Source organism: Camelus bactrianus, chromosome 17 (assembly GCF_048773025.1).
Source record: "Camelus bactrianus isolate YW-2024 breed Bactrian camel chromosome 17, ASM4877302v1, whole genome shotgun sequence".
Taxonomy (NCBI): domain Eukaryota; kingdom Metazoa; phylum Chordata; class Mammalia; order Artiodactyla; family Camelidae; genus Camelus; species Camelus bactrianus.
This window is the reverse complement of record NC_133555.1, coordinates 19,057,899-19,071,902: the sequence shown is the minus strand read 5'-3', so window position 1 is coordinate 19,071,902 and position 14,004 is coordinate 19,057,899. Positions and strand designations below refer to the sequence as shown.

At 38.7% G+C, this 14,004-nt stretch overlaps 1 protein-coding gene across 8 annotated transcripts in view; it reads left to right on the top strand.

The window, feature by feature from the left end:
* Positions 1-12,828, top strand: part of TAFA1 (TAFA chemokine like family member 1) — a 684,145-nt gene extending 671,317 nt beyond the window's left edge. For 6 of the 8 annotated variants that reach the window (XM_045514428.2, XM_045514427.2, XM_045514426.2 and 3 more), the window contains 2 exons: positions 4,370-4,494; positions 10,369-12,828. In XM_045514428.2, coding sequence (XP_045370384.1) covers positions 4,370-4,494; positions 10,369-10,458 — 215 coding nt within the window. In that variant the 3' untranslated portion in view covers positions 10,459-12,828. Of the gene's footprint in view, positions 1-4,369; positions 4,495-9,889 lie in introns of all 8 variants that reach the window. The other 2 variants (XM_074344504.1, XM_045514429.2) reach the window with 1 other exon arrangement.
* Positions 12,829-14,004: the final 1,176 nt, after the last annotated feature.

The window sequence follows — 14,004 nt, the reverse complement described above, 5'->3', positions numbered from 1 at the left end:
TTCATCTTTTCCAACTAAATCTGTCGTCATGTCCACCCTTTGCTCACAGAATCTCAAATCTTCAATGACTCGCCTTTCCTTTAAAAAAATTAATTAAAAATATGTACTTTTTAAAGCCTAAGCTCCTTGCTTTCAGGAATTTCTACAATCTTATTAAGGGTTTCTCTTTTCCTTCTCCCCAGTGTGCGTCTGCTTTTCTAGCACGTAACATATTTACTACTAGAGGAGCACTGCGTTCGTTAATATCTCCTTACTGTAATTCATGCCAAAATGCCGACAGTGCCATGTTGAGAAACCCTGTGCTAAGTTATAAGCTCTGAGGACGGGGATTATATCATGTTCATTATTTTATCTCTCTCAGTAAACCAGGTAGTGATTTGACTGTGCAAAGTACCAAGTAAACATTTGCTGAACTGCAACTCAAATGTTCTCTACTACAATGGAAAAGGGACTGCAGTTCTTAGACAATATGTTTATTTCCATATTTATTAAACTCATTGCCTATTATATCTTATTCTATTTCCATGGGAAAATTCCTCAAAGTGAGCAATAACAACACCCAAAAGAAAGGGATTTCTGCTTGATCTAGGATTTACCACTGAAAGATGGATCAACTCTCCTTTTACAGTCCCTATTCTGTTCTGCTGGACAGCAATACGACCTGGGATGAGGGCGAAATCAAGACACATGATTAAAGTGGCTTTAGTGATTTTAAGAACCTCTCAAGGAAAAATGAAGATTCTTGAAAAAGTTGAAGATCAGATATTTTCCTGAACATGGCACATTCATAGAGAGAACCCCAGGACCTCGGGGTTAAAAGGGACTTTTAAGACCCTCTTTCATAATCACCACAGATAAGAAAGAGTTGGGTTTTGCAGCTGGTATTCAACTAACTCAGTTCTTCTAAGAGAGAAAAGTCTTTAGAGCAGTTATCTGTCTACCTCATAAGTTTCTCATGGATTCAGAAAGTGTTGTCTAGCAGGAATTTCTGTCAAAATGCTACAGCTAATGAACTCCAGCACTGTGTAGCTCAGACTAGGAAGAAACAAGTCTGATCAACCATCCCTTCCCCAGATTATTTTTTTTAAGTTAATCTTACAAGAAAATAAATGTTTTGGTTTTCCACAAGTGTTTGTGCTGATGTGAAATTTATTTTCAATAATGACAGAGCAGAGAGAACTCATTCATTCACTCGGCAGTCAATAAATGTTTTTCTTTAAGAGACCTATGAGGTTCGAACACAAAGCTAGAATGAATTAGCGCCATCGTGATGAAAAACATGGATTTTGTTGTTAAGCAAGCCTGGACTCGTGTGTTAATTTCTGCACTTTCTACCTGTGTAAGCTTGGGAAAGTTACTTCACCTTTCTGGGCTTTAGTTTTTTCATCTGAAAATGGGTTCATATTAATACCCACTTTATAGAGTTGCTTTGAAGATTAAGATCATACATTTAAAAGTACCAGACACAGGAACACATAAGAAGCATTCAGAAATGTCAGTTATCATTTTTATTATTGAACTGACCATTGTAATTCAAGATATTTTAAAATTATTTATATTTACATTTTTCTTATTATAATTACATCTCTAAGAAAAAAACTATTAAAAACAACTAAACAGAATAAATATTAGCTCATTCTGTTAAATCCAATTGATCACTCCTTGTTCAAATATCAGAAGATTTTTCAGTAGCTTCCAATTTAATAGAAGAAGAGGCAAATTGAAAATCCTTTCTCTGTGAAATTTTTTAAGTTATTAGGGAAATAGGAGTTTATTAAAAAGTTTGGATGAGAGACTACAGTTTGACATAGGACATAAAATAATATGTATTAAAATCACCATGTAATACACCAATCAGAAAAAAAAACAGGTCCAATAACGCCTTTAGAAAAGCAACACTGGAAGAATGAACTGGATTCTGTTAAGCCAGACGCTAGTGCCAAATCGTTAAAGTCCATTTAGCAGAGGAACTGGAATGTGCATTTTGAGACCAGAGGCAGGCCTGGGACATTTTTATTCTTAGAAAGCCTCTTCTCTTGCCCTCTGAGTTAGTGGGGCTTTATAAACTTGAATTAAAGGCGTTACGCAGGTTTTGAGTTGCATTCTCTTCCCCACTGTCTACATTTTCATGTAAGAGATATGAATGCTTGAGAGAAAGAGGAGAAACCGCTTTGTTAGCTTGGATCCAAGTAGGTCAGCTGTGAGAGGGCAGAGAGCAGCATAGAAAATGGAATGGGATCCTTTAGAAAGAGGCAAAGCTGCTGACGGCTGACCTTAGCAGCAGTGGTTCATTATTTGTGTGCCTCTGTGACAAAAGCTAAATCGAAGACTGTGGGGAAAGGCACCTTCCCCTCAGAGCTCAGATCAGAGGGTTTCCCTTCTTGATGGTCTAGATTCAGGGCAGCAATAGTGAAATGTTAGGTGGCCTTTAAGGGGACAAGTGTGGCCAATATGACTGGCCTCTCTGTGACAGAGCTCTAGCCACTAGGGAGCCTCAGAATGGAGGTCTTTGATAAACACCCTCAGTCAGACTTGTATCTGACGCTACTGGAAGCTTTGCCATTTGTTTTTGTAGCCTTTCCACACTGCATATGTTTTTCTTGTTGCCAAAATATGTACTTTCCTATTCAATATTGTCACCTATTAATTCACGTAAATAAGGCCTCTTTTACCCATGATTAGAATCTTCCTTGACTCCATGCCCTGACGCAGAGCCCTGCTATTAAAAAGAAAAACAATCAAAACTTTCATAATCATTTTAGACCCTGTGGAGGACTTGTATTTTCTCTTTTTAGCCTGCGTTTTACCAAAATATCATGCTGTCTTGCATATGGATAGAACTATTCATGAGATTTTACTTCCTCTGCTTGCCCTCTCCAATGGAGCTGCATTTTATGTGATTTGGTCTGGACCACATAGAAGGTGTCCATCAAATACAGGCAAAGTTACCCTTGGGAAAAAATCCTTAAATTGACCGTATAATAGAGTAGACATGATTTTGCATATGAAATCCTGTGGAGTAATCATTCTTTGAAGGAAAGCTTGGGGAAGACTGGGTTCAAAAGGAGGGGAAGACTGAAATAAGAAAAATGTAGCAGGAGGAAGCCTGAATGCAGATAGATGTCTGGATGCTTAAACCATGCTGCTTTTAAGGTAGCAATCTAACCCCTCTAGTGAACACCAGACAAAGAAAATTATTATGTGCCTCTGCTTCACCGTAGCAATGATTCTATCTCATTTTATTATTAATTCTCTGTGACATTAAGAGATGTCACTGAGGTTCTTTGAGGTTGTAAGACTTAAACGTCATGGTGGAGACTCATCTTTGAGGTGGGAGGGGTTGGGAGAGGATAGTGGAAAGAATCAGAGTTCCAGCCCCGTGTAAAGACAGCCAATTGGAAAGGGTCATGAAAGAAACAATCGCAGATAATTTGAGGATTTTGCAAGAAAGAGCCCAGGTGGATTTGTAAAAATCTGATGCCTTGAGGAGCTTGAGAAATGACCTGTGCTTGTGCAGAAATAATTTTCATTCAAGGCGTTAAAGAAGATGTGGAGCTGCTTAATTTGTACTGAGTGAATTTAGTCCCTACTTTTATAAAATCTCATTATCAAAAAAAAAAGGTGTGGTACATACATTCCCTGAATTCATTGCCAGCTTCCTAAGACAGTCATCCTTGGTATCACCCTGAAAAGCAGGGCTGTGTTCTTCAGAGGCTCATGTTTTGAAAGTCCCCCTCAGCACATCAAACATATTAGAAGGAAACCACAGCTCATATCAAATATATTTTGGACTGTAAACAAGTAGTTTCATTCATTATGACACTTGGTTTTTATTTCACAGGGTGTTTTTTGTTGTTTTTTTTTTTTTTTTTTTTTTGTACTTTCAGTCATTTTTTTTTTCTTTTGGTAGACCTTTGAAATTCTCAAAGGCCCTAGGCTGGGAGAGAAACCCTAATGCTGGGTAGAGAAACTGGCCTTTCTGAAAAGAATAGCTCAGTCAGTCATTCTGAGGAACATTTAGCACTTTTGTCCCTTTCACTGGGAAAAAAAAAAGTACAAGGTCCTTGATCTGCAAACCTAATACAAAAGTTCTTCCAAAAAATGTGTCCCCGTTCCATATGTTTTCATCACACAAGGAGATTTTGGGTGAAATGTGGCTTGATGAAACCGGACAGCATAATTATATTTGCATTGTAAGACCTTTAAGTTAAAATCTTGCTCTTCTTAATAGAACATTCTCAGCCAATCAGGAAAGGCTAAAAAGGACCTAACATGTTTCAAAGAGCATTAACATCTGTAGAGGGACACAGCCTCGTGCCCAGGTTGTTTGGATGAGTTGCAGCTATACCTGTTTCCTGTCTTTGCGCAGCCTCCATCGTGATTGGGAAATGGTGGTGTGAGATGGAGCCTTGTCTAGAAGGAGAAGAATGCAAGACGCTTCCTGACAACTCCGGATGGATGTGCGCCACAGGCAATAAAATTAAGACCACGAGAGTAAGTTCTCTCTTTTTTTTTTTTTTTCCAAATATCTCTTGCATGTTGCCAACTGCACTGTTTGCCTTTGTGTTGAACGAACAGCACCCAGAGAAGCTTTAAGCAGGAGAGCAAGAAGCCTTTCCCCCCAACAGAAATTATTCTGAACCATTCAGATCAATGTCCATCCATCAAAGAGAAGTTAGACATTGAACTTGACTTCTTCATCCTGTTGCAGTTTAGTGTTGCTGTTAAATAAAGCTGGGTTGCCAGAGCCCAAGGGGAGAGGAGCAGTGAAGGTAGTTATTTGGATAATTCATCTGACATTTATGGTGCTCAGAACAGATAATAAAATAAGGGTCTTGCTTAATTCATTCAGATGGTTTGCTGAAAAGCTCTGCATTTAAGTACAGCCATTTTCTAAAGGTCCTTTAAAGGAATTCTTTGATGCCCTTTTAGGGAAGTGAAAAGGTTTTCTGATGTGAATAATCATTCCTTGCTTTCTCTGGTTAAGTCAGGAGTTGGCTTCAAAACACAGACCAACCTGTATGGTGAGGGCTACCCAGCTCATTAAAATCGGTGTCATGATGCTGGAGCAGGTTGTAGAGGCCCAGCTAGGCCAGCCATTGACCCGACAAATCCTGGACCATAAGAGAGCCCGGGAATTCTAATGAGGGTGTGGAGAGGGGTTGCTGAGGGCACGTAAAACAGTAACTACTGACTCACTAGTACAAACATTTGTCAGTATTTTAACAACCCGTAAGGTGATATGTGTTTATACGACATGAATGTCAGCCCTGTTATGTGTGTATGTATTTTAAGGTATTGGGCATATTTTAAAGAAAGCTCCACCAGTTACAGATCCCAGTAGGTAGTCTTCTAAAGGGGGAAACTCAGATTTAAAAGGGGATCTCTGATTCCAGCCCCTGTATCATGAGTCTTCGCTGCACTGTCTTTTCCAAAAAAAAAAAAAAAAAAAATCAGTTCTTGCATCTTTGGGATACAAAAAATATGATATCTTATAAGTCATTTTTCCATATATAAAATAAGTGGAGACTGTGTGTGTCAAATTCCGTTGCTGGTATTGACCAGGTTAGCCAGCGAGCAGCTCTACCTCCCTGGGTTGCAGCAGGAGTGATGCCTAAACTGTCCTCGCTTGTTAATGTGCACGTTATATGCACTGGTTGATCATACGTCATGTCAGTGAGACACCTACAGAAGAGAGTATGCAAAAATGAGCCCCGTTTGTGCCGCTTACCCCCAGGAATCACCTTAATTAGCTGGTGGAGTATGGATTTCAGGTTTCCCTTTGGTTACATTTTTGTCTGAAGATGATTTTGCCAAATAATTTGAAGTTACCCTCACAAATTAGTTTTAAGCTACTCTGAATTTTGGCCAGTGTGAGTGGAATCCAGTCACGATTGTTATAAATGCACTGCTGACATATTCTCTGCCAAATGTCCAATCCCTATTCTAAATGATAACTGATCACCATTTATGGATGGTAAGCTCCACTCCAATGGTGCCTCTAGACTTGAAACTCAGTAAAGAACAATAATGTAAGTCAAAATATTTCAGAATTTAAACATGTGAAACTCCCAAGAATACCAACAAGGAAACTCTTGGGCAGATTGAAAATAAGCACACAGAACACAGAAATTGTTAACGCTACTTTTTGGTGACTTACGTCACTTTGTAAAGTATATTTTGAAACCATCAGACATGTTGTAAATACATCACGGACATTCTCCAGCATCACAGAGGTGGAGGTACAAAATCTGATCAGGGTATAAGAGCCTGGTACACACTGGGTTCAGTATGGCCTTGGGTGGGCCGAATGCAGTCCAGACAGTTGAGTGTGCGAGAGAAATAAATTGTCCTTGCAGTCAGTTTAAAAGCAGAGGATGCGCCTGCTCTGATGTGTGCATTCATTTCAGGCATGGAAATAAGAGTCTACTCTACTGCCCTGTGAGTGGCACACAGGTCAACTAAGAATTCTCGAGTCTGTCTTTAGAGACAGAAAAAGATGACATTAGAAAAAGCTGTATCGTTTTAAACCTTGAGAAAACCCAAACGCTACTACTGACCTACAGTTTCTCCCCACTTCCTTACAAAGAAATTCACAATGAAATAAGCACTTTTAAAAGGCACCAATTAAGTCCAGATGATACGTACAAGAGCTCCATTCTATACAAACAGCGAACACCAGTCCTTAGATCATATGCCCTGAAAATGGGTTTTATGTGAGTTTTTCGAGTATGCCCTGTGTATGTTTCCCCATCAGAGTATAAATATGCCTACACACTTCAAATGTTGACTCTAGCAATTTAGCTTTTGAAACAATGTAATTCACAGATGTGCTTTAATTATGCATCATATGTTTTCATTGTTCTTTATCTAAGAATCTTCAGGGTAAAGCATTCAAGTTCTTATTAAAGTGAAAGGAAAAATAAAGAAAATCACTTCTTTTGTTCTTATGTATAAGCCTGATTGAAAGAGAGTGCTCTCAGGAAAAAATTAAAACAAAAACTCGAAGAAACATACCCAGATTGCTAATGGCAACTGGGAGTTTCCTTCACACTGTTATTTTTTTTTAAGTAGCTCCAGTGTAAAGAAATTTGCAAGAAAGATTCCTGAGACATCATTCTTTCTCCCTGTATAGTTTTTTTTCACCCCAAAACCTTCCTATTATGTGGGTTACTTCCCAATCAATCATCCTGAGCCAAAATTCTCAGCAGTCTTTGAACTGTGGATAAACAAAAGACGGTTCAAAGGGTGGTCTAACTTATATTTTTATGATGCTAATTTTTTAGGATGAGGAAGAGTAGGAATTCAGTGTTTCATTTAAATAACCAGACACCCAAGAATGTGGACTAGCCAGGGTAACAGGCCACATTCTGAAGAAAAGCTTGGGGAAAATGGATTTGGGTGAAAATGCAACTCAGAAGGAAGGAGAAAAGATACACAGAATTAAGTGAAAGCTTCCCTTTCAGGAGATTCGAAAGAATAAGTGATAGGGAAAGAGGAAGCTTCCTGAATGCCACCCTACAGAGAAAATGGCCATGCTTGAGAGGTTTTCTAAAAATCCAGCCCGTGGTACAGTAAAGCTGGTAACATACTTTCTGGGGAGAAGTTTGGTGCATTTGGGTGAAGTTTCTTGGCTAAATTTTAACCCCATTCTGCTTGATCATTGCTTCTATTGTTTTATTAAATTGCATTGTTAGTAATCTGTAGCAAGACTAACCAACCCAAATATTAACCAGAGGTTTTTACCTATAGTTTAGATATCCATTGATGTATTTCTTTTCTTTAAACTTCTATATAAAAAACATAAGTTTGAAATTGAGAAGGCTATACGCTGTATGTCCAGGAATATATCTATAATCTTTGTATTCAGGATCAATGACTTAGTTTAGAAAGATAAAGTACCCCGCAGAGAAAATAAGTTGTTTGACAAACTGTAATAATTTATATGTAAAAAGTGAACATTGGTTGTTTGGGGACAGGAAGAGGAAGAGAATAAAATGGAGAGAAATCCAAAATCACTTGGGAAGGAAAATTAGCAGATTAAAACACCAGAACATAATCTGGTCTAATACCCTGGGAAGTATCAAGCAACTCTGGATTTCCTCCAACGCAATACATTAATGTCTTTCCGACTGGGGAGGAAATCAACAGTGCACAATGTAGAGTCAAGTTTCACCCCCTAAAAGGGCAAGCTACAGATCTCAGGTTACACAGCTAACCACAAGAGCTGTCTTGTCAAATTTGGTGTTTTAAATGACTAGCCCAACACAACTCACCACAATCATTTGTCCACAGCCTCCTGGGCCCATCCTTCTATATAGTGACTCTGACTTTGCGTATCTCCACCCATTCTAAATCACCCTGATGGTTTTTTATACTGCTGAAGGGTAAAGGACCAGCTTGGACATATTACAGCTTCTTTCACTCAAAATTCCACCAGGTCTGAAACGTTCTGAGAGCCTTTATGATCCTGATTGCTAGTCTATTCGTTTTGCAAGAAATGCCTTTAGTCAGAGAGAGGTTGGGGCTGAAGGGAGGGGCTGTGGGTCTTTAGGGATTGTAGGAAGGAAGAGCAAATTATCTTCTTAAAGAATAAACTATGCTATCCCAGTTGGAGCAAAGCGAGCTCATTCATGTCTTTAACCAATAAATAATATGAAGCCTCTTTTATCTAAAGTTAAGGTCTTGGGCATGAGGTGGTGGACATAGCAGAGCCCCTGTTCTGCCCTGTACCTAAGGTTGGATGGGACCGTGCGGGGTTCGGTACAAAATAAAAGAAAGGCAATTCCTGTTTAGCTTTGGAAAATGTCACTTTCTCCTTCCATTCGGTTAAAATGAAGACAATGAGCACAAAATGTGATAAAGACCACTGGAATGTAGGAAACCAAGATTCAAAAGGATCTGTTATTTATATGGAGAGAATAAATAGAAATTTGTGAAGATTTCTCATACATTCTGCCCCTGGCCCAACCAACTTTCAAATGCAGACTCGTATTACTGTTCTTACCTAACCCTGAAAGCTTTAAATGGATTTCACTCCTGGACTCAGAACACTCTTTTTCTAAGGCTATAAAGAATTAAGAGATGATGAAGATAAATGCCTGCTGTCCTAGAACTTCAAAGCAGAATCTTCAACTCTATTAGAATCATCATTCATACTCTAAACCAGTGATTCTCTGTGCATGCATCTTGTTGAATATAAGAATCTTTGGGACCATATTTGAGTGGATTAAATGGCATTAGTAGTTATAAGAGTACACCCTTGATTGTGCTTTGTCATTGTCTGAGTGGAACAGTTCCTCACCTTACAAAGATCTCTCAGGTTTCTCAACAAATGTGGTCTAACCTTGGCAATGAGTTCACCTTATGTCACCCCTCTGCATCTTACAACAGACCAGCATGACAAGGCCATGGAGTTTCCTACTCATGAAATTCTCATCAGACAGACACAGGAATGACAACATAATTTGCAGGGAGGATCCAGTGCAAAATGAAAACACATGGCCTCTTGTTCAAAAATTACTAATAATTTCAATTTGGTCATTAAACCAAATGTGGGGCCCATTTCAGCAAAGGGCTGTCTGCAGCTTCATAGGTCACATGCCTGTGACCCCAGTCCCAGTTAGGCATCGCTCCAAGATTCTATCTCCTTAACTTGTTGCAAAATTAATTTAATGAATTGATAAAAATATGGTGGCCCGTCCATGTGCTTTGACTACTGTTTGAGAACTACTGCTCCAGCCTTTAACATTTTTTCACTTCAGTTCACTTGAAAGAAGGAACATCCTAAAATTTCAAGGTGTCTTCATTTTCTGCTAATCTCTTTTCTTTGTCCCTTCTTTTTCTTCTTTTCTCCCTGAAATTTCTTTCTTTCTTTCTTTGGTTTCAGATTCATCCAAGAACCTAACGGAAGCATTTGTTATAGTAGTAAAGGAAAACCACCTCTGCGGAAAATACATTTTAAGAATTTAAAACATCTTATACATTAGAAGCCAAATGGATTTCTTACTTGCACTTTGACTGGTTACCAGATAATCACAGTGCTTTCACTGTGTGTCACGAAGTATCCTATAATGAGAAGACCTGGAGTTTTGGGCAACACCATGGAAAGTGGGTTTAAGAAAAAAAAAGGGGGGGGGAGTTTCTCAATGCAAATTTTTGGGATTATGAAGAACAATCAACTGTCTTCTAATTTGGATCTATAGTTACTTTGTACCATTTGAAATATATGTATATATATAATATTTTGAAATATTATATATTCTCTTCAAAAAACGAACAGTACCACAGTTTGAGGAGACTGGCGTACCTCTTTGAGTTTTGGACGTTTGGTTTTGTTTTCTTGTCCTTTCTTTTTCTATCGGCAAGGAAAAATATGTGCCCTTTGGAGAGGTCAACGTGGCACTCAACGCTGGACGGCCGGCTGCATGTGGACTCCTGGAATCTGAGGCATCATAACGATTCTGAATCAGGAGCTTCCTTCTCTTTCTACCGGATGGCCAAGGAGCTCAGCGTCCTGTTTTATTGCTTTCCACCCTGTGCAGTATTAGCATGCAAGCTTGGCTTACTTAACCACACTTTATATTCAACTGGTATATAATAACCTTTCTAACCTCTTCCAGGAAAATATTTTTAGAACTACTAGCTTTTCCACAGATAAGAAAAGTGAGGATTCCTGAGGGCACTGCTCCACCATGCTGTCAAGACTCTGGCCGAGTTATGGTAGAATGTGGGTCCCTGTATTCAGCTATGTAAATACAACGTGTTAAGGCTTTGCATAGCCGTCCTAGACTGCAGAAATGTCCTCTGATTAAACCCAAAGTCTGACATCATTGAAGTACATAGTGCTGTAGCAACAAGTCTTATCAACGCACCTCTTTCTATATTTGGTTTGTTTTTTTTTCCAAGAGTGTTCAGATCTCTTCTGGTGAGATGAGAAGACCGTTAAAGCCCTGAGGTTCCAGAACAATCTATGTGACCAAATGTTGGACAGGCCTATTAAAGTGGTAAATAACTTCTTTCTAAATCTACTTGTCCTCTTTATTTGCCCTTTATTTCTCCTGTATCAGCTCTAGCCAAATTCAGAGAACACATGCTCAGGGACACGTAGTCCGCCAGAATTTTTTGCACAAGGTCACTGCTGCCATCATAACCAGTGTTTGCAACTTTAATAATTTGAAAACTAGAAATCCATTCCCACAAGTTCAGTGTCCTCAGCCAGCAAGATGAAATGTCAAATCCTATTATTAGGCTTCCATAGTGGTCACTTGGATGATACATAATGCGCTCACCTCCCAAAAAATACATCCGTGCCCATCTTCTTTTTTTGAGAGTTACTCAGCTGATGCTTATGTTTCCTTCTAGTTAAGTTCTAGTTTACCTGGTAGAGGATAATAGCCCTATATACCCCTGTTACTTTCCCTATCGTATTGGAGGTTTATCTGTTTTTTTCTCCAAAGCCTTTTCTCCAGAATAGATATTACTAGGGGCTCTTACTGGATCGGCAGCACAGTGGGTCCCCCAATGTGGATTTTTTAAGTTAAACTTCAGGTAAAATCCAGAGGCTCCTTCATCTCTCCCAGAATACACTTAAGTCTAATTAACTGTATAAACACTCCAACCAAGTATATTTATTCTGCATCTTGAATGCCTGTAAAAGCATCCAAAAGTGGAAATGGAATCCTCCTTGCAAAATCTGAGCTTCCCAGACACTTCCACAAATATTTGCCAGAAGGCAGCATAGAATTCATACCAGCAAATCAGAATTCCTTGAATTTCTGGCCGATACCCATGTACCAAGAAATGTATTAGAAACTGATTTTCATCTGTAAATCTTGGAGTGCAAACTGAAATCCTAAACCCAAAAAATGATCTAGGACAGTACATCCCAAAATGTGGAGGCAAAAAACTATATTCAAATATATCGAGGAAAAGGTTTTCAACAAGATAAAATAGAAATCCTCAAAAGCCTTTAATTTACCAAAAGACACTGTGTATCTTCAGGAAAGACTAGCCCAGAGGGAGCCAAGTAAAGAACTTCCAGAATCCAGGCATGTTGGGTGGTCCCTTGACTAATGAAGAACTCATTGCCTGCCTGATGGGAAGTTACCAGAAATTATTTCTGTCTGAGGATATCTTTACTGCATCGTCATGTCTTCAGTTTTTCAAGAGAACCAGAAATCTGGATTTTTCATAAAATCTTCTAACATTCTTAACTAAGATTAGCTAAAATGAGATTATTTCCTTGAAAAACTCTGCAAGCCTCATTATTGGCCAAAATGTCCTAACCACGTGGCCTTTTCTAGAAGATGAGTGCTTTCTGGAATTTCCTTTGAATAGCGTTAGTCCTGACTAAAAATGCAATGGGAAGATAAAGGGATATTCTCTTCCCGTGGTCTCGAGCATACAGACCATTGCCAGGATTCACAGTACGTGGGGCTCAGAGCTTTTTCTGTTCTGTGACTACAGCCTGTATGGCGATGAAGGAATTGGTCTAGAGGTCCAGATCTGTTAGTTCATTTCCTGTTGGTCGCTTAATGTAATAGCTTCCCTGGAAAGACCTGGAAGAAGAGAGAAGAGGGGAAAAAAAGACCACATCAGAATCAAACAACCATCCAATAAAGCAGGTGCAAATATTTGTCGATGTCACCAAATTCAATTTGGATTTATCCAAGTCCTTTACCCAAATGCGTGAATCCTCAACTTGTGTTTAAATTTAACTTGCACCAGTTTGGGGAATTTTCACTAGCTACCATCTGCCTATGGAATCTGAACATGTATGGTTTAAAAACTGATATCACGTATTTCTGGTTAATAAAGAGCTCAGTGTGGTATGACTAATACTGATTTTAAGTTTTTGCGTCAAGTACAGTGAATAATATCGTAACATAATTAGAGCAAATGCCAAGGGTTCATCCAGAGCCCCGCTCTTGGTAAAAAGGGAAATAGGACTTATTTCATAAGGCAAAGATTTTCAAGTAAGGTGAAGTTTATTTCTTGATGTGTGTGTGTGTGTGTGTGTGTGTGTGTGTGTGTAATTACATTTATCCACTAATGGATTAGGAAGCACATCGAGAAGTTTTATGATCTTTTTCTTCCATTATAGAATGATGAAGAATGTTTCCACCAACACACAACTCACATCTTTTTCTGATCAAATCCAGTGTAACTTTCCCCAAGCAATACAGTGACTTTATAGTGCAGTATGTTATGCCTCCTTGCCATTGTCACTGATAAAGTAAGTTACGAAGGGTATAAAAACTGTTTATGTGAGGAGATCCACACATTCCTCACCTTGTGGGATACACACTTCTTCCTAGAAGGTTAAATATTGTGTCATAATATGAGCTTCTCCTTTAATTAAGTTTGACGGTCCCATTTCAAAATCTATTCCAATTTGCTTGACAAAGATGTGTGTCATGTCTCATTTCACGAGCTGCCTACCTTCTAAATAAAAGATTTAGTGCCTTGCAAAGTCTAGGGCTCAAGCCACTTCCCTCTAGTTTCTAAATATAAGGAAACAAGATAAAAAGCATACTAAGGAATGTGAGAACTCAGGTCTTGTGCACAGTGATAGAATCTGATTTCCTAGTACTCACGGGCGTGATACAGAAGTGATAAAATAGAATCATGTTCATACTTCAAAGTAAATTAAAGAGGAAGCCACTAATTGTGTATATGCCCGCACGCACGCACACACACACACATTTTAGGGTGACTTGGCCAGGTTTGTTTGTTTTTCCTTGTAAAAGCTCTCAGGAGCATCTCAGTGGATGTTGTATTATGCTGACATCTTTGGTCCATAAATGGCTCATATTTATTTAATTTACTTAAGTAGCTTGTTTTCATTTTTTATAAAATGTTAAGCTCTCATTTATTGATTTTGGTCACCAGTTACATTATTTAAAAAATAATAACCAACTACTATATGTGGAACACATAAACAACAAGGCCCTACTGGATAGCACAGGGAACTGTATTCAATATCTTGTAATAGCCTATGAT